This window comes from Oikopleura dioica, chromosome PAR (genome assembly GCF_907165135.1).
Source record: "Oikopleura dioica chromosome PAR, OKI2018_I68_1.0, whole genome shotgun sequence".
Taxonomy (NCBI): domain Eukaryota; kingdom Metazoa; phylum Chordata; class Appendicularia; order Copelata; family Oikopleuridae; genus Oikopleura; species Oikopleura dioica.
The window spans coordinates 6,519,497-6,543,202 of record NC_137293.1 but is presented as its reverse complement, the minus strand read 5'-3'; the positions used below and the strand labels follow the sequence as shown (position 1 = coordinate 6,543,202).

At 43.2% G+C, this 23,706-nt stretch overlaps 9 protein-coding genes across 11 annotated transcripts; 2 read left to right on the top strand and 7 right to left on the bottom strand.

The window, feature by feature from the left end:
• The first annotated feature begins 11 nt into the window (after positions 1–11).
• On the top strand, positions 12–1,884 carry LOC145702185 (uncharacterized). Its single transcript, XM_081779398.1, has 7 exons — positions 12–406; positions 448–737; positions 782–854; positions 896–1,023; positions 1,064–1,306; positions 1,356–1,646; positions 1,691–1,884. Exons 1-7 carry the CDS (start codon positions 61–63, stop codon positions 1,757–1,759), a joined length of 1,440 nt encoding a protein of 479 aa, XP_081635524.1. The 5' UTR covers positions 12–60; the 3' UTR covers positions 1,760–1,884.
• Positions 1,885–2,992: 1,108 nt separating this feature from the next.
• Positions 2,993–3,673, top strand: LOC145703735 (glutathione S-transferase class-mu 26 kDa isozyme 47-like). The gene is made up of 3 exons (XM_081781129.1): positions 2,993–3,065; positions 3,112–3,468; positions 3,511–3,673. Exons 1-3 carry the CDS (start codon positions 3,002–3,004, stop codon positions 3,558–3,560), a joined length of 471 nt encoding a protein of 156 aa, XP_081637255.1. The 5' UTR covers positions 2,993–3,001; the 3' UTR covers positions 3,561–3,673.
• Positions 3,674–3,676: 3 nt separating this feature from the next.
• LOC145703734 (uncharacterized) lies at positions 3,677–4,758 on the bottom strand. The gene is made up of 5 exons (XM_081781128.1): positions 4,700–4,758; positions 4,467–4,648; positions 4,249–4,421; positions 3,983–4,207; positions 3,677–3,941 (listed from the first exon to the last, which is right to left on the bottom strand). The coding sequence occupies exons 1-5, from the start codon at positions 4,723–4,725 to the stop codon at positions 3,696–3,698; spliced, it is 852 nt and encodes a 283-aa protein (XP_081637254.1). The 5' UTR covers positions 4,726–4,758; the 3' UTR covers positions 3,677–3,695.
• Positions 4,759–4,997: 239 nt separating this feature from the next.
• On the bottom strand, positions 4,998–6,392 carry LOC145704743 (uncharacterized). Its single transcript, XM_081782211.1, has 5 exons — positions 6,113–6,392; positions 5,780–6,048; positions 5,597–5,716; positions 5,381–5,475; positions 4,998–5,340 (listed from the first exon to the last, which is right to left on the bottom strand). The coding sequence occupies exons 2-4, from the start codon at positions 5,982–5,984 to the stop codon at positions 5,435–5,437; spliced, it is 366 nt and encodes a 121-aa protein (XP_081638337.1). The 5' UTR covers positions 5,985–6,048; positions 6,113–6,392; the 3' UTR covers positions 4,998–5,340; positions 5,381–5,434.
• A 2,405-nt stretch (positions 6,393–8,797) lies between these two features.
• Positions 8,798–11,461, bottom strand: LOC145702234 (arylsulfatase I-like). Its single transcript, XM_081779448.1, has 4 exons — positions 11,182–11,461; positions 10,934–10,979; positions 9,918–10,761; positions 8,798–9,720 (listed from the first exon to the last, which is right to left on the bottom strand). Exons 1-4 carry the CDS (start codon positions 11,424–11,426, stop codon positions 8,804–8,806), a joined length of 2,052 nt encoding a protein of 683 aa, XP_081635574.1. The 5' UTR covers positions 11,427–11,461; the 3' UTR covers positions 8,798–8,803.
• Positions 11,462–11,780: 319 nt separating this feature from the next.
• LOC145702446 (uncharacterized) lies at positions 11,781–14,267 on the bottom strand. Of its 3 annotated transcripts, none has more exons than XM_081779671.1 (4): positions 13,130–14,267; positions 12,397–12,639; positions 12,065–12,330; positions 11,781–12,022 (listed from the first exon to the last, which is right to left on the bottom strand). In XM_081779671.1, the coding sequence occupies exons 3-4, from the start codon at positions 12,314–12,316 to the stop codon at positions 11,819–11,821; spliced, it is 456 nt and encodes a 151-aa protein (XP_081635797.1). In that variant the 5' UTR covers positions 12,317–12,330; positions 12,397–12,639; positions 13,130–14,267; the 3' UTR covers positions 11,781–11,818. The 3 variants fall into 3 exon arrangements, with proteins under 3 accessions (XP_081635797.1, XP_081635799.1, XP_081635798.1); XM_081779673.1 differs by having other exon boundaries at positions 12,397–12,446; positions 13,415–14,267; XM_081779672.1 differs by having other exon boundaries at positions 12,397–14,267.
• A 48-nt stretch (positions 14,268–14,315) lies between these two features.
• LOC145702383 (DNA topoisomerase 3-alpha-like) lies at positions 14,316–16,136 on the bottom strand. Its single transcript, XM_081779605.1, has 3 exons — positions 15,429–16,136; positions 14,673–15,386; positions 14,316–14,630 (listed from the first exon to the last, which is right to left on the bottom strand). Exons 1-3 carry the CDS (start codon positions 15,830–15,832, stop codon positions 14,411–14,413), a joined length of 1,338 nt encoding a protein of 445 aa, XP_081635731.1. The 5' UTR covers positions 15,833–16,136; the 3' UTR covers positions 14,316–14,410.
• LOC145702384 (DNA topoisomerase 3-alpha-like) lies at positions 16,136–17,408 on the bottom strand. Its single transcript, XM_081779606.1, has 2 exons — positions 17,269–17,408; positions 16,136–17,227 (listed from the first exon to the last, which is right to left on the bottom strand). The coding sequence occupies exons 1-2, from the start codon at positions 17,401–17,403 to the stop codon at positions 16,151–16,153; spliced, it is 1,212 nt and encodes a 403-aa protein (XP_081635732.1). The 5' UTR covers positions 17,404–17,408; the 3' UTR covers positions 16,136–16,150.
• A 132-nt stretch (positions 17,409–17,540) lies between these two features.
• On the bottom strand, positions 17,541–23,477 carry LOC145704618 (uncharacterized). Its single transcript, XM_081782081.1, has 8 exons — positions 22,318–23,477; positions 21,974–22,270; positions 21,743–21,900; positions 18,724–21,696; positions 18,394–18,655; positions 18,183–18,350; positions 17,919–18,143; positions 17,541–17,871 (listed from the first exon to the last, which is right to left on the bottom strand). The coding sequence occupies exons 1-8, from the start codon at positions 22,733–22,735 to the stop codon at positions 17,714–17,716; spliced, it is 4,659 nt and encodes a 1,552-aa protein (XP_081638207.1). The 5' UTR covers positions 22,736–23,477; the 3' UTR covers positions 17,541–17,713.
• Positions 23,478–23,706: the final 229 nt, after the last annotated feature.

Below are 23,706 nucleotides of genomic sequence, written 5' to 3'. Positions count from 1 at the left end.
AGAGTCTACGCTTGACCAACAGAATCATTTACCAGAGAGAATCAAGAATAGAATATCAACATGGGCTGTAACTCTTCGAAATCCGCCAACGCTGCCGTCGCTTCGACAACTGAAGTGAAGGCTGTCCAGGGAGAAAATGGAACAGTCGTTTCGGCTTCGAAATCGGTGACTTTGTACGTCAACCAGTTGTCTCCTTTCGCGAGAACTGCCATAATGGTCGCGAAGACTTGCGATGTCGAGGTCAATTACCACGAAATCGACTTGATGAAGGGTGAACAGAACGAAGACTGGTACCTAAAAATCAACCCGAATCACACCGTCCCCGTGCTTGTTGATGGAGATACTGTGCTCACTGAGACTGTTGATATCTCCAAATATCTCATCGACAACTACGGCAAGCACAAAGGTACGCTCTTCCTCCCATATTTTCTCCTAATGCTTTCCAAGAAATGAACCCTTCCGGCGAACAAGCCGAGAAAATCAAAGAAGTTGTTGCATATGCCTACGAAACTCTTGGTCCTATCGGGAAAAAAATTGTTCTCCCCGTTTTGGTCCACGGAAAACCAGAGGATGTTCCTGAAGAAGATCTTGAAGCTGCCAAGGTTCATGGATACGAGTACTTCAACAATATTCTCGGAGATAACGACTTCCTCTTTGGAACTGAGAAGCCAACTTGGGCCGATTTCCTCGTTTTCAGCTTGTTGATGCAAATGGATGTTCACCCACTCATCCGCAAGGTAAAGATAACAACAACAAAGCCCATCTAAAGGTAATTTCTCAGGGCGAACACGACAAGCTCAAACTCTGGGCCAAGCGAATCTTTGCTCTTCCATTCTTTTCAACTGTCCACAAAGGTAAATCAAATTGCAGTTGACCTTTTTCACCGGAATTTCAGCGTTCTTTGCTGTCAAGAGCAACTTCACCAAGGCCGAAAAGCCGACTCTTTACATCAACATTGCTTCTCCTCTCGCTAGAGCCGTTCTTTGTACTGCTGATGAGCTTGCTATCGACTACGATACTCAGGTTGACTATTGTCATTATTTTTAAATTTAACACATTTCAGGTTCTGGATTTCATGAAACAAGAACACAAAGCAGAAGAGTACCTCAAGATCAATCCCAATGGAACTGTCCCAGGAATGAAACACGGTGAAAAATGCATTGGTCAGTCTCGAGATATCGCCAAATATTTGGTCGAGACATTCTGCCCCGACCATTCCTTGTATGCGATTGAAAAGCAGGAAGAAATCAACGAACTGCTTCAATTTGACGAAGAAAAATGCTTCCAAGCTGCTATCAAGATTGTGGTAAGTTCAATATCGCAAATTTTAACGAGCTCCGAACATAACAATTTAGGGTCCACTAATGCGAGGTATTCCAATCCCGGATGAGAACCGAGAATTCGTCAAGGCCGCCAAACTCGAGGCGCAAGAAAAACTCGGCGAGAAGCAATTCTTTGGTGGCGAGAAACCCTGCATCGCGGATTTCTTCATCTTCAACAACTTGATCCAAACTGTCATCGATCCCGCGCACGATCATGAGAATCCCGATGAGGATCTCGCTGTTCTCCGAGAATTCATCCACAGAATGATGGCTATCGAACATGTTGCAAAGAAAGTTGGCGAGTTCAAGGAAACGATGGCGAAGGTATCTTAGAAATAATCATCTGTATCTTTCAATTTCAATTTCAGGTTGCACAAATGATGAAGGAAAAGAAAGAAGCCGAAGCAGCTTCAGAAGAAGCCGCGCCAGAAGAATAGAAATTGTAAATTTTTAGAATTATATTTTTATATGTTACTAAAACTGAAACTGTTATGTTTACGCACTGTAAATAGCCTAGGCACAATATTTTCCGAGAACTGTACTTCCGAAAAAATAAACAAAACACAATCCAAAATCCATCGTCCCTGGCAACCGACAAGTTAGTGCTTTCGTTAGCCACGCGGAAACGTATGTAAATACGTTTTAATGAGGACAGAGATTTTTTAAATGGGGTGCAATAATTCAAAGTCGACAAGTGACGTAGCCAAACTTGACGCGCCAGAGAATAAAGACTTGGAAAAAGATTCAGAACAAGAAAAAAATTTTGAAAATTCTCAATTAAAAAATGAAGCAGCATCGCAGTCAAGCGACAGTTCCTTATCTGGGCAAGATACTACTAATGAAGAAACGAAAAAAGAAGCGGAAATGAAAATGTATGTAAGTGGACTATCCGCTTTTGCAAGAACTACGATCATGGTCGCGAAAATGTGCGAGAATCTCAGCATTGAATTCGTCCAAATTGACTTGGAAAAACAAGAGCAAATGGAAGAATGGTTTTTGAAAATAAACCCGAAGCATACTGTTCCCGTCCGAGAGAGGCGATTTTCTGGCAGTTAGACTTTCTGGCAGTTAGACTTTCTGGCAAAGGCGATTTTCTGGCACTGCCAGAAAATATAATATGCCAGAAAATCTAATTTCCAGAAAATCGCCTCTTTTGATTTTGAATCTACAGTTAGTGATCCTGGAAGGTAAAAAGTACGACAGTACCACCAATTTTTTCTTACATGTTTTATAAAAATTCATTGACAAAAGCCATTTTTGACCCATTTATTCAAGATAATTGGCTGTAGCAAACATAAATCAGCTTCTTCCGGGAATTTTTGTGTTAACCCGTTAACAGGGTGGTCGATTTTGCCTACGCTTTTGCCTGTCTGTGATTGAGTGAAATCATGGATCCGGGCATATGATTGGCTACTCATTTCCACGCGTGGCCGTGAGACAGCACCCACTGAGATAATGGCGCACGCTCATGCTTTTTAAAACTGAACTTTTTATAAAACTCTCCTGAAAATTCTTTCTCAGAAGGTGGTGGAATCGCTGTCATTTTCAATATTTTTCTATACGATTTTTCTTCCTTTTTCTTCTCCATTTTCTCAAAAAAATCAAAATCTAACTTTTCAGCTGCCTGTGAACCCGTTTGTCACTCCGAAAACAGCTAGAACGAACTGGTTCATGGAAACATGACGTTTACTGAATCAGTGGAGATTTCAAAATATCTAATTGACAATTTTGGACAACAGAAATGTAAGAATCGCTCAATCTGTTAGTCGTTCATTTGCTCATCCTTTAGCCATGAACCCTGACGGAGCAGAAGCAATTAAAGTCGATGCAATTGTCAAATACGTCTACGAAACCCTTGTGCCTTTCGTCAGCCAGCTAGTCATCCCCACCTTCATGGGCCAACCCGAAAATGTTGAAGAAGAAACAATTGAAAACGCAAAGATCGCGGGATACAGCTATTTCACCGAACTTCTCGGCGAGAACGAATATCTCACCGGCGCAAATATGACCTGGGTTGACTTTCTCGTTTACGGTTTGTTGATTCAGATGGAATTGCATCCAAAATTCAAATATGAAGAAAATGAGAAATTGAACAAATGGTACACGAGAATTCAAGCTTTGCCGTTTTTTCACATTGTCCATAAAGGTCGAGAAGTTTTTTGAAGTGATTGTTTGAAAGCTTTTTTAGATTATTATTCGGCGAAAATGAAAATTCAAGATTTGAAGCAAAGTCTATAAGACAAAATTTCTTAAATGAAAAACAAAATCTCCTTGTCGTCTTGCAAATGGGGAAAAAATGTTTGTAACTGCTCATAGACTTTTGTTTTCAAATAAAAATATTTATTAACAGAATGAAAAAAGATGGCTTTATTTCTAAGCACCAATTTCGTCGATGGCCTTCTTAGCGAGGACGTCGGCGATTTTCTTGGACTGTGCAACGGCTTCGGCCTCGTTGGGGGAAATGTCGGGAGCGGTCTGGTTGGCGAAGGCGTACTTGGCCTCGGCGACGGCACGCTTGGCGACGAGGGTTTGAAGGGCGTTCTCTTGAGCGTCGTTGGGAGAGGTGAATTCCTGCTTGGATTTCCAGACGACGCAGAAGGGCACGAGCTCCTTGGTGACCTAGAAATCTATTGTCGAAGAGATTGAGGATGTTGTTTTACCTCAGTCATGATTTCCTCAGCCTCAGATCCCTTCGCTCTCCATTCCTTGGTGAAGTCAACAGCAGGAGAAAGGTTTCGCTGGGCTTCGTTGGCGATCAAAACGGCAAGGCCTTCCTCGTCGCCGCCGTTTTCGAAGAACTCGTCGGGGTTGACGTTCTTGGTGAAGTGCTTGATCACTTGTCGGCAAACTTCAGTGGCGACGATGGAGTTGATAGCGTCACCGGCCTGAGAGGAGTGTTGAGAATCAGAATAGGAAGGGGGCTTACCTTCTTGCCAGGGACGATTTCTTGGTTCTGGAAGACGTAGTGGTCGACCATGGTTCTGATGCCGTTGATGGCTTCGAGCATGCGCTCCTTGCCTTCACCCTTGTACCAGTAGTCCTTGTTGTCCTTGTTGAACTTGTCCTGCTGGTCGTAATAGAATCCATCGTAGTAGAATCCTAGTCATTTCATCATGTTTTCTTCCTTGATTTCATAAGACTTACCCTGCTGTTGTTGCTTTTGGTCGTAGTAAAAGCCATCATAGTAGAATCCGTTGTCGTAGTAGAAACCATCAGCAGGTTTGCCGTGGTTGCCGTTGTCATAGTAAAAACCATCGTAGTAGAATCCGTTCTGGTAGTAGAAGCCCTGCTTCTGCTTTTCGTCGTAGTAAAAGCCCTGCTTGAAGCTAGAATTGTATCTCTTAAAACTTGCTCTCGGAGGTGAAAAATAGACTCACTTTGGAGATTGATAATAGAAACCCATTTTAAAAATTCGAAAAGTCTAAAATGTGATTGCAGCGGAAGCAGCTATTTATTATATAGCTTTTCCCGTTTAGTCACAAAGAAAATAGTGTCTAATTATGATCGATTTTATCCAGGTCAACTGATTTTTCCGACGAATGTAGATTTTTAGACAGGTAGAGTCATTTTTCATTTGAATCAAATTTTCAATTCTATAATGCGCAACGAGAATTATTGACAGGGGCGTGTTTTTTTATTCAATAATCAAATCAGTTCTATGTCATTGTAATTTTCTTCTATCTTTGAGATGCTCTGGTCGACGGATCGTAGTCAGTCCTGAATTTCGTTCTTTCTTTCTTTGAACCTTATTCTGTATCTTACTGGTTCCCCATTGTGTATTCTTCATCTTTATCATCCTTTTTCCTACAGCATAAGAAGAATACCTACTTCCAGATTTTCAATCTGAGTGACATTAATCATTAAATCAGATGCTTTTTGCTTGAAATGGATATGGAAAAAGATTGAAAACCGTATCAAAATGGCAATAAGGAGAACACCAGCAGTGACGGCAACAGAAATACCAATTATTGCTCCTTTTGAGAGTCCTGTGGGACAATCTTGAGTTACAGGGAATGATCTAAAGATTGATTAAAACTTGGGCCGTGTTTCTTATTGACCTTTTATCGGCTGGATAAGCCCCGTTGTAAACTTCTTCCCTTGCTTTGACAGCGTTAATGATGGAACTTTCCCCTGGGATCGATGCAAACATGATCTGAAATAAACAGTAGTAATTGAACCTGTTTGCCTCCGTCATAAATTCAATTCTAAATGATCCGTTAAGAATGGAAGATGTTGATTTTGAACCCATTCCAAAGGCAATGCTTTTGTCTTACCTGATTCTTTTTGCATTTCAAACATTCCAAATGAAAACTTTGAGCAAAAATTTTCAATTTCATCCCTTGACTGAGTATCAGCCTTCATATTTAGGCCCAAGCTTGTCATACGCGACAGATCTTAAAACAGATTGTCAGCAGATGTTCCGATTTGGGACTCAGTTCTTTTAGAATTTACTGTACCTAGTGGCTTGGCAATCAAGCTATCTTGAATCTTCTGGCACTCGTAGTTCCCTTCGCAGTGGAAGATCTTGTAGTCCTTTTCTTCAGAAAGATTTCCGGCCAAAAAGTCCATGAAATACTCCGAAAGGCCTTCTTTGTTGTAGCAAATGTATTCATTCTTGCAAGAATTGTAAAAGTCGCTGCAAAAATTCGTGCAAGCCTTCATCCCATGAAGATGGTCATCGTGGCGCGAGTTTCCTGTCGATGCAAACCAAAGATAAACGTTGGGGCTATTGATTGAATTGATATTTTGAATTGATTTAATTTCTTAATTATTGAAGGTCTTTCTCTTACCTACAGGCTGAAAGACAGTGGTTGTTTTGGATGAATGTATGGCACTGTTCACTGAGTCCTCCGGAGTTGGTTCTGTCGACCTATTTTCAAGCTCAAGTTCATGTTCATAAAATTTCTTTTTCGCTCATTTTGGCTCGTTCCTGTCCAGTACTTGAGCATCCAGAAAACTGATACGGTCCGTAATGCCCATAAGCATCTCCAGATGCAAAATGCTTCAGAGCTTCCTTTTCATTGCAGCATCCATAGCACGCGTACTTTGGGCAGAGCTCTCCAGTTGTTGGCCCTGTATTTAGTGATTGAAACGCATGTAGGTCCTCAATTGACAGAACTAAGGGAAAGTGGCGGCATGGTTAATTTTTAAGTTTATATCATCGGATGACAAGGATCAAGAGTTTATTTTTCATGCAATCTGCATTACTATCTTCTTGAGAATGTCGGGACAAAAGGATGAGATGAGAGATTAATAAAATGCATCTCTCTCCATGTGTAGCTCGAGATTATCTGACTCGATTGGCTGAATAATACATCGACTGGCTTAAAGTTTCGCATGTGTTAAAGCATTTGTTAGAATTATTTGTCGGGCTACTTCTGTAGAAATTTCTTCGAGCTGAACTTACTGGTAATCTTTACCTCGAGCAGATTCTGGTGCATTTAATTAAAAGCGCATGAACTGTTTTTAATGAACTTGAGAATGAATTGCCCTTGTCCGGAAAGTCTGGCAAAACAGTTCATTGTTATTCGATAAAAAATTAACTAGCAGAAAGAGCATTGACGTTCGATGTCTTTTCAATCTTTCCTGGTGGCTGATTCCACGAGTTCGACATGCATCTCTTGTCTTCTGAAACATACGGCTCTAGGATCTCCTGCTGAGCCTCCTGTTGCCCTTGAACCTGTTGAGGCGGCGGTGGTTGTGGATATTGTTGTTGATCCATTCTGGTCTTCTTTTAGCAAGATCTCTTTTCAATAATTCCACTTGAGCGTTTTTCTTGTGTGGTTTTTCAAGCCTGAGCACACGGGGCCGAAAAATTTTCTTATTTTTTATATTCCTGTGCACAAGAGAGACGTATTTGCTCTCCTTTTTGTGTAAAAACGGGGCCAGGAATCACCATTTTTATGATTCAAAAGACAAGGACGAGAAGTTCAGCTTTGTTACACTCATTCTTTCAAAGAGAATGATGGATCGTACTAATAGTCTATTGTTTAATCTACTATAGGAAATCAGGTCGGCTTGAACAGTCATTTATTCAGCCTCCTGACAAGTCGACTACTTTTATGATTAAAGATCGCAATCTACCAAAAAGGGATCTGCAGCGCCCAGAAGGTTCAGAACAATACGACGCATAAAACGCGATGAAAAATTAACCCTCCTCGCTAGGGGCCGCTCTTCAACGCGCCAATAAAGTCCTCTTCTGAAATTCACCGCCGACAGAAATAAATAAAATTACCAATTAAAAACTCTGCAATGAAGATTTCTATTGTAGCGTTTTTGGGTTTTGCTCAAGCTTTAAATTTCCGGCAATTACGAGAAATGCAGCGACGGGCGGATACTTTTCACAGGTAAAAGAAGTTCTGTCTTCTCAGATTCTCATCCTTGATTTCAGTTTCGATGGCGACTTCAATGTCCCTGCTCCCGCGATAAAGGGCCCAATTAGCAATGTTAATCCTCAACTGATGTACCAGATGTTTTAATTCTGATTTCTCTCTTTTGATCAAATAACAAGACGTGAAAAATAAAAATTTAATATCAATTACCAGTAATTTACAGATAAAATTTACAGTGAACTTTCAAAAGATAGTTTCAGGTAGTTTTTGACTCATTCTCTTCGTGATTTCCGACGTCTTGAGTTGAGCTTGTTTCTTTTTGAAATTTCTCGGGCCTGGGAAAAAAGTTTATAAATCGGTAGACTTAGGTAATGAAAACCTCTTTTTTAGCAGAATTGTACTTTTTCCGAAGCTCGCGAGTTTCTCGCTCATCTAGTCGTTTGCGACTTGGGGAGGTTCCGGGACCGGTGACAGCCGATTTAAGCCTAATTGACGATCTTTGAATGGATTAATATTCAGTTCTCGGTTATTCTGGTTTTCTTGGTATTAATTTTTTTATCAATCCGATTCCTGGCTTCCAGCAAGTTCTCCATAAATTGGAGGCGAATACCGTTTCCATCATCCACGTGATTAAACATCTCCTAAGTTTAATATTTATACAAACCCGATTTAACCCCTGAAAAAACACATGTCTTCTTTGTTTCTTCCATTGATCTTTGAAACTTACATGAGTTTCTTGCGAGTATTTTTTTCTCTCCTCAGCTGTCATGTTGCTCATTTGAGCTGGGGTCAATCTCCAGGGTCGCCAAACTCCATCGCCAAGAGCAGGATCGGCTCTGAGATCGTACGCGGGGTATCGTGGTGGAACTGACGCGTCGTAGTAATCCGCCAATTTTGTAAGCATGACATTGACAACTTGCGGATGAGCATCTGAAATCTCAAATCGCTCGAAGGGATCGTCGACGACGTTGTAGAGACGAACAAGCTTGGTCTTCTTGATTTCTTTTTCTTGCTTATTCGCAGTTGTTGAGCGAAGCCAGGATTTTTTCACCGGAGATTTTTTGCTCTTCTTTTTCATGAGTTTTTTCAGAATTTGTTTATCTTTGATTTCTTGTTCTCTTTCTGCGGCGGTTTTTCGCAGATCACTTTTCAAGGGTTCAATAAAGAGAAAAAAGGAAATACTAGAAAGATAAGTTCTCTTAGAGAACTAAAATATTGAGCCCTTTTCCTTTTCGATGAAAGATCTGCTTCGAGTTCTTCGTCGAGATCTATTCCTGACTTTTCTGATCGACGAGTTCTTTGCTTCATTGTTCGTTTCAGCTTGATCGTTTCTTCGAGTGATTTCTCGTCCACGTCTAATTTGAGGTCGTCGATGTAAGCAATCTTTGGCAACTCAACTTTGTCAAAAATTGTTTTTGCTCCGCCGTACATCGCTGTTGGCGGAGTCGACCAACGAGTTTGTTCTGAAATTTTGATTGAGCCGGTGATCAGCTTCCACTGCTTCCATCTCAATGCGCCTTCTACGTCGACGGAGAAGGTTCTGTTCTTGAGGATCGGAAAGGGTCGTGGATCGACAGTATTCTTAACTTTGTTGAGTGGGTCGAGGCCATGGAGGATTTCATCTCGAGCGTGGTCGTTTTCTCCGCCGATCCAGAGTTGGCGCACTTGAGATACACCATCGAGTGGTTTTCCCCCATAATCGGTAGTTTTGCATCCGGCTAGCTGAAGAAGAGTTGGAAACCAATCGCTCACGTGCATCAACGAGTGCGAAACAGTGCCCATTCTCGTTACCGGAAGAAGAGGCGAATGAACAAAGCCGATTGTCCTGACTCCACCTTCGAAAAGCGATCCTTTTGCTCCTCGCAACGGCCAATTCGAGCCGCCAGCTTTGAGGTTACCTCCGTTGTCCGAGGAGAAGATGAGAATGGTATCATCCCAGAATTTGTACTTTTTGTAAGCTTTGACAGCTTTGTAGATCGCTGTGTCCATTGCTGTCACCATTGCATTGTAGTTTCGTCGCTTACGGTTCTTTAGATTTCGGTACTGATCGATGAACTTTCGAGGGGCTAGAAAAGATGATCATTGAATGATTATTTTAATTCCATCAAGAAATAATGCTGTGGTAAAGCTTTAAACATCCTATTCAATATTAGATAATTCGTTGGCGCTGAAGAGTAATATTCTCAAGGAGGTCTAAAAATATGCTTTCCGAATAAACAAAAAGAAACATTCTTATTTCCCCTAAATTATTCCAAAATCAAACCTTGTAGCGGGGAATGGACGGCCTGGAAGGATAAATAAGTAAAAGAAGGTTCACTGGGATCCATTTTCTTCAGTCGCTTTTCGAGTTCGTCCGCGAAGACGCCAGTACTGTAAGTGTTGTTCAAGTCCCATCTGATGACCTCTGGCTGGCCAGCTGTTGCCTCGCGGAAGTCGTAACCGCACATTCCAGAAAAGCACTTGTTGTGCGAGAAGAAATCCTGGGAGCCGGTATAGAATCCCATGAAATGATCAAACCCGCGATTCTGCGGCAAATGATCTTCTGTAAACATGCCCAAGTGCCACTTGCCGATCATTTCCGTATTGTAGCCACATTTTTTCAACGCTTCGGGAAGGAGTTTTTCGTCGAGAGGGACTCCATCAGGCTGAGGCGGGCGAACAACTCCGTGTTGCATTCCATATCGGATTTGATACCTCCCGGTCATAAGTTGAACACGAGTGGGAGTGCAAACGGGCTGAACGTAGTATTGCTCGAGTCTGATGCCCGTCGTAGCGAGTTTGTCCATGAAAGGCGTGAGAATCTCCGCCTGGTGGTATCCAATGTCGTGATAGCCCATATCGTCCGCGAGGATGAAGAGAAAATGCGGCTGCTTCCCAAGTGCTGGTCTTTCAGTCGGCCCGCGTCCTTCTCTGACCAGTTTGGGCTCGACAGACTTTCCTTCTTTGCGCAGCCGTTGCTTCTCCTTGAATTTGAGAAACTGCGAAATGAAGTAGAAAGCGACGTGTTTTCCTTTGTCCTGAAGGATTTCAAGAAACTTTCCCTGCACTTGCATTCTTTCGTTAATTTCCATCTGCGCCGCTCGTTTATTTTTCTCCCGAGCATCATCCTTTTTTCCGTTGAAAAATTATAACTTATAAATCCTTAAATTGAAGCCATCGCAACTACTCATCAAAAAAGGCGCAAATTATAAATATTTTGGTGGAGCGTGACTTGAGGTTTCCAAGTCATAATCTTAGGCTTTAGTTTAAAAAGCGAATAAACAAAATTTGTCAACAAGCCTGTTCACGTTGCTGCGCGTAAAAATCTTTTCTTAGACGCCATCTTCGGTCAGGTTCAATTTCAGGAGGCAGTTTTATTGCTAACGCGTCAATGGCAATTAATAATTATCCAGAGTGACTTTCCTAAATCCGCTTTTTTAATATGATTTTCTATGACTAAAATAATGTTACTAAAATTAATTAAATAATAAGCAGCTTCTACTGCACAATTTTAAATTTTAGCTAAATCCAGATTGAACCACTTCCTTTCTTTTGGATCAAGAGCATCCCAAGCTTCTTCATCTTCCCAGGGAGGTGTCAGATCATCAATCTCTATCAGCGGCTTAACCGGTTTGTCATAACCGAGTAAAACGTTCGCCTTCGCCAAATATGCTCTGAGCTTATTGTCCGATAGTTTTTCTTGCTTCTCTTCATGCCGAATCGGTTTATAAAACTTATTTCGTTCTGCTCTGGATAGATTTAAAAGGCCAAAAAGAAAGATCAAAATCTTCATTTATTTTTCTTCAATTTTCTTTCTTCGTGAAATCGTGTAAAATGTCTGGAAAGTTATCAAAATCAGCGTCCGGCGCGGGCGCCCCCTGCGGTTCAAAATTTTTGTTTGTCCAGGTTTATTCAAAAGTGAGGCATTGTTGAAATTTTTCCTGAGAATATTTTAGCTGACGATTATCTCTATTTTCCGGTTTAGGAAAGCACGTGCGGCCGTGCTTTTTAGGACTGATAGTCTTGATTGCTTGGGTAAATATAATATTGATAAATCAACGACGTGAACTTTGGAGAGAGAATATTCCAAAAAGAACTTGAAATTATCAGACAGATTTTTTCAAAGTTTCTTTAACATTTGGCTTCGTGGATTTTTGTTTTATTTGTGAAGGCAGTAAAACAGCATTAGTTTTTCTTCTGAATCAGAAAAGAATCTTGGTTGACGATTTTCAAGTCTTGGAGGCTTCGTCCTTCTGAAAGGTCCATCACTTCCTTTGGATACGCTCTGATCAGCTCGTACTCGGTCTGGCAGTAGCCCATGTTCAACAACGTCATTCTCAGGCTACTTGCATCTGCTGTCTCGAGCATTTTGATCATGGTGCGTTTATTCTAGGAAGCAGTTAATGAAGCCGAAATCGACGCGAAAAGTACCTCTGGAGAGCGAATTTGGAAACAAATTGAAACTGCGGAAGTTCGGCTGGACTCATCGGTCACTTTTTGGTGTTCATCTGTTCCCTGAGCGGCGAGTTCAGGGTCATGGCCACACGACTTCTCCTCATCAGACTCGTCCTCGCCTTCACTCACTGATTCAAAGTCAGAGTTCATTTCTGGCTCTTCGAACTCTTTCAAACTCTCGGCCTCTTTTTCCGCTGCTCGGCGGGGCTTTTTGCTCGTAGATTTCATCGATGCAGCAATCGCTAGAAAATTTATCAATGAAAATTCATCATGATGATCATTGAAATGTTTCAATTAGTTAAGTTTACCAATAGCAATTTGCTCGTCTTCAGTTTGATCAGTAATTTCATCGAATTTTCTGGGAATCGGGACAAAAGTCTAGCACCAACTCCTGGCCAAGCTACCACACCGCGATACAGGCCCTCGCTGAGTAGCGCTCTCGAGCAAGACTCTCGCTGGAGAGCTGCCCAATTCTGAATTGGCAATTCACAATCCCTTCTCTTCTCTCTCCCAACTTCACTCTCATAGTCCATGAGTCATGGACTTTGCAACTAAATGAATTTATTAAAATTATGATTGGCTTTAATTAGTGGTTGACTTAATTTAATTGTTAGGGTTAGGGGGCACCGCGCAAAATGACAGAACAGTTTCACCCGAGGGGGATAGGCTAGGGTTAGTTAGGGTTACCGAAGGTAACCCTAAGTAACCCTAGACTAGACCCCGGCATTTTAGGACCTAAGGGGCGAAGCCCCGTGGTAAGGGGCAATTAGATTTAATACTTTCTGCTCGTATTAGAGGATCATTGAATCAATAAAGATTAATACTGAAGATAAAAAATCATCCAGTCATTATTCCTTTTGCTCTGTGAATATTTGTTAACAAACTTGATTTATAGACTTTTAATTATAGACTGTAATAATTTATACTCATATAATTTATAGTGATTTCGTTAAGTAAATTAAAGAGTAATTATTAATTATTAGTATCAATTCTTTTGATTTAAATTCCTTTGAAATTTATCTTCAGATAATAAGCTTTTACCTTTATCAATTCTTTAACCCGTTAACAGAGGCGTGCAGGTTTTACCTGCACGCGTGGAAACGAGTAGCCAATCACATCCTCGGATCCTTGATTTCATTCAATCATCGACAAGCAAAAGCGTAGGCGAAATCGACCACCCTGTTAACGGGTTAACCTCCTAACTTAGGAGTCCTAAGGAAGTGCTTTTCATTTCAGCGGGCGCGCTCCGTTGCGCCCCCATATTTTGGCTAGTAGCGAGTGTGGTATCCTGGCCCTCGGGCGGTGCTAGACTTTTGTCCCCCCAGCCGAATTTTCTCTTCTTTTCAATTTTCTTCCCAAAATCTTCGCTGCATTTTTCATTTACAATCGAGGTCAGTTTTTCAAAAAACCTCTCAGAGTCGCTTGCTTGTTCCCCGAAAAACTCCTCGATGAGAGCTCCTGTTCTGGGATCAACCAGAGCTGCATGAGGCCACTCATCATTCCGAATCGTTCTCCCAAGTCGATAGACCCTTATGAATTCGCTGTAGTCGTTGGAAGAAACAGAGTTTTGGTAAAACAACACATTTTCTTTCAATATCGACGAGTAATCCGCCGAGTTCCAAATTTCGCTTGTTTGTTTCTGGCAGGCTTTGACACTTCCGTCGTAAAATGAGACGAGAACTGGTCGTCTCAAGACGAGTCCTCGCTTTTTTGCTTGATCAAAACTCGTTGCGCTTGAATTTCGACTCTTCCTTGATCGCAAATTGAATGAAAACAAGAAAAACCCAAATTATTTCGCGACCCGGCCCAAACATAGCAAATCCTCCGAGCTCATCTGCGCGCTTTTCCAGCCTCCGAGCTTGCCAGTTGAAGAAAAAGCATTCAACTGCTCTTCAACCTTCCTCTTCAGCCCTTTTCCAGCGACGGTCGTGTCCTTTATCAGCTTCTTCTTCTCCGGAGAATCAATTAAAATGTCGTTGTAGGGCTGATCAGGTGGCCGAATCGGAGATTTCTCAGGATTCTCCAGAAAAGATTCAACTGCTGATTCAAATGTCGGAAAACGAGACAGGTACTTTTTCGCTGTAATCGTTCATTTCAACTTTTAAACTTTTTTCTGCGTAAAGAAATCAACGTTCCTTGATTCGGAGATGCACTAGTGATTGAGCAAAACTGGGACAACTCCGCGTCTGACATTCTTCGAAGAAAGAAATTTATTTACCGTCCGCGTGATAGTTAAATAAGTGATAGTATCCGGCAGGAATGTGAAAGTACAACAGAAGTATAAAAATGTGTTGTGATAGTGTGAAGACAATATTTTACGTTTCAATTTTTGCACCCTCTTCGAGTGTGGCCACTTTGGCCGCAATGGCCACAAGTGGGTGGTTTTCTCGTTCCTCCACGGCCTCCGCCTCGACTGGCTCCTCCACCACGACCGCCACCTCTGCCACGAGAACTGCTGCTGTTGAAGTTCGAAGATGTTTGGTTCATCTCGTCGCCCCATTGAAAGAAGTTACACTCGCTGTCGGGGCATTTGAAAAATGGCCTGAAAAAGCATTCAACAAACCGCAAACTGGAAAGATACTACCTTCCCTGATTAGGACCATCTTTTCTTACTGTCAGTGAAATGGCGTTTTTTCCGCATTCGCATTGAACATTGGCCGCAGTTGCAGTAGAAGAGCTTGGGCCGGGATTATTTCGAGGATTATTCGTCTTTTTTGGCGGATTTCTCGAACCATCTCCACCACCACTGCCTGGCTGGACTTCATCGGCCCACTGGAAGTAGTTACATACTTTTGGGAAATCGCTGCAGACATAGAAGTCGCGATCTTTATTCGGACCATCTTTTCGCGTCGTTAGTTTTTTTGCTGGCTTGTTGCAGCCGCAATTTACGGCTGCTCCTCCAGAACCGCCTGGACCTGAGTCATGGTCGGATTTTCGCTTTCTTCCTCGTTGATTTCCTCCCCCACGTCCTGGTCCAGGGCCTGGTGGTGGTCCTCCTCCACGTCGATTGTTCCTAGCTGCGTCCCCTTCTCTTATTGAAATTCTTATCACTTCTTTGAGCGTATCATCGCATCCCAAGCATCCTTCGTACTCTCCTGTCATGTGGCTGGGCACGCTTCCAGGCTCAAAGCTCCATCTGACGACATGAAATCCAGCGCTGCAGTTGCATGCTCTCAAACGAGCGAGCATTCTACCACCATTTGGTAAGAATCCGCTTGTTCTGCATTCTGGATAGCCAGTACATGAAACACAAACGCTGCCATTCGGAATAGTTTTTACGACCATTGGTAACTGACATCTAAATCAAACAATGAAGACTTTTTCTCAACCTTAAACTTACCGAGGACAACGGGCGACTGAATTATCAGCTGGATTTCTCGGCAGTTCAAAAGGACGATCATTTTGACGCGCAACGCCCATGCTCTGCGCTATAACAGCACCGAATCGATTCAAATTCTCCTCCGCCTTTTTATACGCCTCTCGATATGCGTTGACCTGCGCTCGAACAACTGCATCTCGCTGCTTCTCGCCATTTTCAATCTTCACCAGGTCCCTTTCCAGTCCAGATCGTAGCAGGTGATTTGCGAGAGGAATCGATAGATCTTCATAAGCACTAACTAGGCCGATTCCAAGGGGAGACGGTTCGAATCGTTTTTCGCGAGTGAGTTTTATGTATCCTCTTTGTTGAATTGTAGAAATGTGATCAGCGTGGGTAGCATCGGTTCCAATGCCATACTTGTCCATCAAACCAATCAAATCAGGTTCAGAAAGCAACAGTGGAGCAGTAGTCGTACTTTCGATGAATTCCGCATTTGTGATAGTAAATTCCTCATTAAATTGATACTGGGGAAGAGTCTTGTCAGACCATTTGTCGTAAGGATAAACTTCCAAGTAGCCTCGGTCCGAAATGAGCAACCCTTTTGCGGTGAACTCTTCTTCGGCAATTTCCAACTTGCACGTGGTCTCGAAGCCTTGTGCATCTCGAGAGAGACACGCGAGAAATCGACGGGCGATGAATTCGTATACTTTCGCTTCGGCCCCAACTAATCCTTATTCAAGGCTTCAGAAAATGATCATGATGGCATTATTAAAGTCCTGAAGGCCCTTTCCTGATCCTTCTTTGAGCGGATGAATCGGTGGATGCGCTTCGTCAGTTTTCCTCCCATTCCTCGGGTCGATCCCATTTTGAAGAATCTCCGTCACGAAGGCTCCAAATCTCGGGTCTCGCTGTTGCGCCTCCACCATCGGCTTCAAGTCCAGCGACTTAGGAAATATATTCGTTTCAGTACGCGGGTACGAGATGAAACCAGTAGTGTAAAGCTTCTCTGCGATTTTCATGATATCTTTCGCTGTTAATCCCAGCATTCGCGCTTTCTTCTCGAGCTCCACTGTTTCTAGTGGAAAGGGACGCCATTTTGACTTCGGCTTGGATTCTAAATGCGTGACTTTGGCTCTTCCGCTTTCCTCGATTTCTTCGAAAATCGCCGCCGCAGCTCGTTCTGAGAAGAGCCGAACACGAGACCAGGTGAAAATTGTGTTCATTCCGCCTCTATTGTGATGCACTTCGATTTTCCAAAACTTCTCTGGCTGAAACTCCGCGATTGCTCTCCATCTTTCGACGACAAAGCCCAGTGTTGGAAATTGACAACTCCCGAAGCTGACCAATCTGTCTACAAGAGTTGGAAATCGGTTCTGTAGGAATAAAGACTGTAGTCGGGTGAAAGAAGCGCCGATCCTCAGATCCAGCTCTTGTCTAGCATCGACTGCTTCTGCAATGAGCACATTGAGCGGGACAAGATTAGCCATCGCTCGCCGAACGGCCGTTTGAGTGATTTCAGAAAACCTTGCTCGAAGGACCCGAAGATTTCTGTTCGCTCGAAGACAGACGTCTCGAACCTCTGCACCGATGTTCTCTCCTTCTCTATCGCAATCGGTCCAGATGATGAGGACCGAGTGTGTTCGACTCTGTTGCTCAAGATTTTGCTTTACTTTCACCATGTCTTTCGTGACATTCTTTACGAGTGGTGCGTCAAAGAGAGCGTCTGGCGGGGTCGAGCTCCAGCTTTTGAACTGGATCGGAAACTCGTAGTTTTGCATGTGCCCGCTTACCGAAGTCATCACAAAGTCTGCCTGGTGCCCCTGCAATAAGACTAGTTGCAGTCTAAGTTCCGATTCATTACCTCAAACATCGAGTAAAACTTATAGAGTCGGTTATATTTGCTCGGCCCTGCTTCATTCCGCGCTGAACCATTGCTCAATTGAGCTGCAATATTTTTTGCAGCGTCGTTCTTTTCTGCTACACAGAGAATTCTCATCTTATCATTCTAGCGAAAGATCTCTCAATTAGCAGTAGAGAAAAAATTGTGAAGAGCCCAATGATTTCCGTCATTCATATGATACCATAAAGATGCATGAGGTTGCATAAAAAGTGTACAATGATTGTGTTGGGTAAAATTTATTCTTTGAACTTTTACGATAAATGTATCAGTAAGGAACGTGAAGTGAGGGGCAGTTAACATGTTCTATTGTCAGGATTGTTTAGGTGTTGAACTTGTTGAAAAGGGTGGGGAATTTGGTGAGATTTTGAGGGGTCTGGGTTAACTGGAAGTGAGAAGATAGGAAGCGTTACATGTGTGGCGCCCAACCTCGGTACATTTTGAAGAGGTTTTCGTCCGCGCTGGCAGTTTGGACAAGCAAATCGAGGTAGTCGCTGGGAGGCAGGATCTTCTTTGTCTCCGGATCGTAGCAATAGACTCTTTTGAGAAGATCAGTCAGGTCTTCAGCTAAAGAAATGAGCTAAAACAAGCATGTCAAGACAAAAAAATCTTACCGGCTTGTCGATCCTCTCTCATCATGTTCTTCTCTTTCATGAGAACGATTGGCGACTCTTGTGACCTGTCCTTTCCGCTGCTGGTTATGAGCACATTTTTCTTGCTTCTGATCTTTTCCCATTTACAGGTGGGATCTCGGAGAACAAGCGAGAATACTGTACGCAACAGCTTTCCCTTGTCTTTCGCGATCCGGATTGTTAGTAAAGCTGTTTTGCGGAAAAGACCTAAAAATAAATAGTGTTTTCGATTAACATTTGACTTACCTTGGACGCCAACAGGACCGAGTCCGTCGACAATGTTCCTTGTCATTCGGAAAGGCACGATCTCAGGCACCTTGAGATTTCTTCCCTTCAAGAAGATCATGTTCAAGTCGATATGGACGACTTCTCCCGTTCGCTGACATATTTGAAGGTTGTCGCAGTGGCGATCTCCTTCAATTAACATATCAACTCGAGCCAATGATGAATAAATTACCTAAGCCGATGATAGAGCCAATAATCGATGTAACTGCCAGTGATCTTTGATACGTCTCCCTGGCTTGGTACCATTCCCCAGCAGTCGGGAAGCTTTCGAGGAACCATTCGTGGAAAACTGGTGGTCCAGCTTTCTTCTTGATTTCTTCGAAGGACTTCATTCGATCAGTGCCATCGCCGGAAAACTCAGGCGGTGACCAAAAAAGTTGGGATGTTGTGTAGCCCCGGCGCTCGTAATAAGCTTGCAAGCACTTTTTGAAGGCCTTTTAAAAGGTTCAATATCAATTCTCTAACAACTAAGAGATAATCAAAATTATTTGTGAACCCGAGCCCATAGATCGTCCACCCATTCAATGATTCCACGTTTGTGCCCAATCGGCAATACGTTGTACGATCGAATAGACATGTCTGCATCACGGGACTCTTCATCGTGTCGGAGAAGATAGTCGAATAGCTCGAAAGTCTCTCCGATTCTCGAGTCCAAGTTTAGATCGTCGCCTCTCTTCAACAAGAAGCTGTGCTCCCTACCATCTGTGCCCAATAAGACGAGTCGCTTTGGTTTTTGCTGGGAAGACAACTGGAGTATTTCGTCCAGAAAAGAAGTGATGAAAACCAGGTTGGGATGCCAGGGTTTCTTCCAGGTGTCTTTCTCAGTGTCGATGGGCGGGTCATACGTACTCGGATCACCGTCCATGTCTTCCTCTGGTTCATGATGTTCCTCTGGAGACACTGGAAACTCTCCATAATCGTCGAAATCTATTACAGTAGCAAGTTCTGGATCATCGGGATTTTCTTCGTATTCTTCGTCGTCGTCAGCTCCATGATCGAGATTGTGCATCGCGCAGAACTCTTCGCCAGTTTGCTCGATATCCTCTTCCGGTTGTTTCTTCCCTTGCTTTGATCGAGATGAGCTCGTGGTTTGAAACGGCGAGAAATTTACATCAAAGTCTGCTAGAAGCCGCGTGTTACGCTGCTTTGGTCGCATAAACTCCTTTGTCGGGATGAGAACCTTGAAGTCTTCCGGCAATTTTTTCTCGAGCAGTTTAACAGAAGCAGATGCGAGGTTCACCTTATCTTTCATTGAACGGAGACTTGGCCTGCCAGACGATGTAAAGTTATGGTTGATGATCTCGTTGATTAGGGTCCACGCGGCAGAGTAATGCCTGAAGATTCGCTTGTACTCTTCATCAACAGATATTAATCTCTTTACTAATGTCATGTAGATTTTTCTCCCACGAACAACAGCTGATCGCAAATTTTTCGATTCCATTTCGCTCCATGCAGTCTGGACTGGTTTCGCTCCTCTTTTCCCCTTTCTTTCCCACAAATCAATGTTATTTTGATACTCTCTGTAAAGCTCTCTCTCATCCTTCTTTCGGATGTCTTCATATTCCTTCGCGTGTTGCGAGAAGTTCAGGAAGTACCAGGTCATTTGATAAGGGAAAACCTTCGTCATCTTCAGGGTGATCTTGAAGCACACAGTGACGAAGTCTTTGCATCGGTGGCTCAATCGACCAAGAATCTGAGTGATGATCGTCAGAATCTGCTCTGGAGGAATTATGTTCATCGTCTTTTCAAAACGAGCGAAAATCATCCTGCTCTTATCGTGAACAGATTGCTGCATGACTCCAGGCTCGCCAAGGGCATCGGCAACATGGAAGACTAACTCGATGATTTTAAAGAGACACATTCTGTCCAAACGGTGACCAGCAACAATTGCTTGACCGTACTTCTCAATCGCGTTGAGAGCGCAATCGACCAGTTCTCTATTCTCACTACGAGCAGTAAGCTGGCTTCCTTGGGTGACTGATCCCGGTGGGGATAGGACAGATGCATCCAGATCAGCTTGCGTCTGCTCTGCGGTGTTTTTCTGGAAGAAAAACGTCGAGTGCTGTCGAAAAAACTCATCGTTCAGCTCGGCCATCGCATAGTAGCACTTTCTCTTTTGAAAATTATCTCCAGGTCGGCAGAGCTCCGCAGTCCTACACGCTCGTTTGAACCAGCCTCTAGCCTCTTCAGTTGTCTTGTAGTCGAGACTGAGCTGCGTATTCTCCAGGCCAAAGAACAATCCCTTATCGTTGAACAACTCTGAGTTGTCTTTCAGCGCAATATTTCCAAGCAAAAAGGCGATCTTGCTCGCAGCACTTGCTCGAAACCACCTGGTTCCTTCGGGCGAACCGATCAGCAATCGGTACGGCTCACGTTCATCGACTAACTCGCTGTACAATTCGTACATGTGCGATCTCTCAATGTTGTTCTTCTCCAATAGCGAAATGATGAGCTGATGATTCTCGAGCGTGATGATGTTCAGCAAGTTGAGCCGCCTTTTCAAGTGCTTATTCTTCAAGTTGTGAACTTCTTCGAGAATATCTGTCGCCAAATCGATGCAAGAATCACAACCTTCGTCATCCTTCATCATTCGAAGCATCTTTGCTTTCTCCATCAAAACATTGGCGCAAATCGTGTCGAGTCTGAATTTGAACTTTTTGGCTGTCTTTGCTCCAAGAGGAAGTTTGATCAGGCCGTTCCGCAAACTGACTAGACTCCGAAGTTCGGTCCTGAGGAGATGCCACTGTTCAGGAAGATCGTCCCAGAGGCGGCGTCGCTCGTCCATCTTCGTGTACATGTCGGTTAATTTGAAGGGATTGCTTTCCTCTTCCTTGTCATCAATGTATTTCAGAAGGTTCAACATGTCATGCTGATCGTTCAGAAAAAGTGCCGGCAGGGTCGTTTTGTACTCGTCCCTGTTGGTCACTCTATCGTGGAACCATTCGTGGCCTCGCTTCTTGATCTCCCGCTCGAAGATCTCAATGTTTTCCTTTCGAATAGCGTCTGTCTGAGCCTCTAGGAGCTTGTATGTGATCGCCTGGAAGTCTTTTTCATTTCCGAAATCGACCAAACTGATCGGGAAGGTCTTGAGCGCCGTGTCCGTTGCCTTCTCCAACTGAGACCAGTCCCCAAGCTCGAGAACTCGATCAGGCGCGTTGAAGGCTGCGTCTCCCCAAGGTGGATTCATCTGTTCGTCAATTTTTTTTTTGAGCGCTCTCGCCGTTCGATCGAAACTTGTCAAGTTCCCGTCAAGGCCGTACGTTGGCTCGCGATTGTAGAGATGGTTTTCGATCACTTTGCCGTTGTCGTCGTCGAGAAGTCTGTACGCCTCGAGCTGCATGTTCATCAACGATTCAATGTTGTACGCAAAGCATTCATCATGAAACTTTTTGTCGCCTTTCCAGTAGAAAGTTTCCCACTCCATGGCCGCCATATGCTGTGTGTGCAAGATGACATCTGTGTAATCTTGCAGGATCTAAGAAAAGAGTCGTGAAATCAAGGAAGATAGCAAAAAAACATACCCAGTATGCTCGAATAAGATGAACTCTCGGCATCAGATTGTACATGTGATTGTAATCGTTGAAGATCTTGGTGCTCGGCAACGAATCTCTGATATCCTCAATCGTCTTGTTCGCGATCAAGTAGTTAGTTTTTCGCCGATTTTGTTCATCAATAGCCTCTGAAATTTCTTGGTAAACCTTTGATCAGTCAAATTAAGATCAATTTGATCCTAGAAAGCGAATTTGACTTACTTGACAATTCTTTATTCATTTTGAACTGAATAACTTGAATTCGCTGGTAGATCGATTCAAATGCATCGAGAATGATGCGCATCATCATTCTCAACAATTCCATTTCCTTGAGCTCTTTGCACGCCATGCCCTCTTCGTCGCGCATGCATGGGTCTAAATTCGAGGCGTGCATTTCGTATTCCGCAAGCATTCTTCGCAACGAGTTGACCAGGTTCATCACAGCCTTGTCCGAGAGTTCTTCGTACGTAGGGACTCGACCAAGTTTTTTTTTGTAGCTTATCTTGGTGAACTCACTTACTAAAAGAAAGATTAAGAAAGAAGTCCGGAAGGACGAGCGTTCTTACATGTTCCTTTGGGCAGCTCAGAGAACAGAGAAACAAGATATCCGCCCAATATTTTGACAAACTTGTGGTCAGCATACTCATTCCTCTGATTGAGTGGCTTGATGTCTGCATCTGTCGATGCCTTGAAATTGTACTGACGATAAGCGGCGATGATATTAAGATCTGCCGCGTAACGAATCTTCCTGAAGTCTTCGTCCTGGATCGTCTCGATCAGCTCGTCGATGAGACTGAGGTTAGAATGCAGCCATCGTATTTCGATGGGTGCGTAGATGGGACTGCCAAAGATCAGTTTTTTCTCGTGCTTCTTGTCTTGTTTCCTCCTTTCTCTCTCTAACTCCTTACTCGGGCGCCACACCGGAACAACGACCGGAATCTTCGGAATCTTGGGCACCTTCGGCACCTTGAATTGATGATCCATCTCTGAAATGATGAACGGATTAAGGGATCACCCCCCGATTTTTCAAAACTTTGATGTGGATCATTACCGCCTATTATTAGATTCCTCGTGTTCTAAGGATGATTTTGATGTATTATAGTACCCGTTTACATTAATGCTTCCCCAAAATTTTGGCTTTCAAAGTTTGGGAAAATGCATGTAAATTGTACTTAGCGCGAAAATCGCAATTTTTTTCGGTTTTTCATCGTTATCAAAAGAGGACAAATAAGGGGTTAATCGAAAGCTTAGAATGCCTAGATCACGAAAATAATTACCGCACTAGAATTTTCGACCATTTGTTGGCGCTAGAGAGCATTTAACCTCCAAAAAAATGCCAAAAATGGGTTCAAAAAGTTTTACAATTAGAAAAATTTTTTTTCACTTATCCAAATTTGCTGATTCTACCAAAATATTAAGTCTAGGCTCTGAGCTCTCTATAGATGCAAAAAGATCTGTGATTAAAAAGCCCTAAAAAAAGTAGATACGATTTGAAAATGGTCTAAAATGGCCATTTTCGCCAACTTTAATCACTTTGACGGCCTCTAATGCATAAGCGAATGTTAGGATAGGAAGCTGATTCTACCAGAATATGTTCATTCTGAAGCGAGCTTTTAAATGCGCTACTAATCATACTCATTAGTAAGACCAGAAAAAAGTAGATAGGGGTCAAAGTTCGGGAAATCAGGGGGGGATCCCTTAAATGGATTCACTCAAGTGAACTGCGGTTTCCGAAAAAACAACGAGGTGGAAGAACAAGGCGCCTACGCACATGTGATATACACCTGGGGCGCGCGAGAGACCCACCACATGCGTAGGCGTCACGCACTACAGTGGCACATCCCAAACTGGGCAGGTGCCGCCACATCCCAAACTGGGCAGGGGCGGCCGCTTCCAGAAACGCTTTCTCTTATTAGAGCAAAAGAAATGGCATGAGTCACCACATCCCAAAGTGG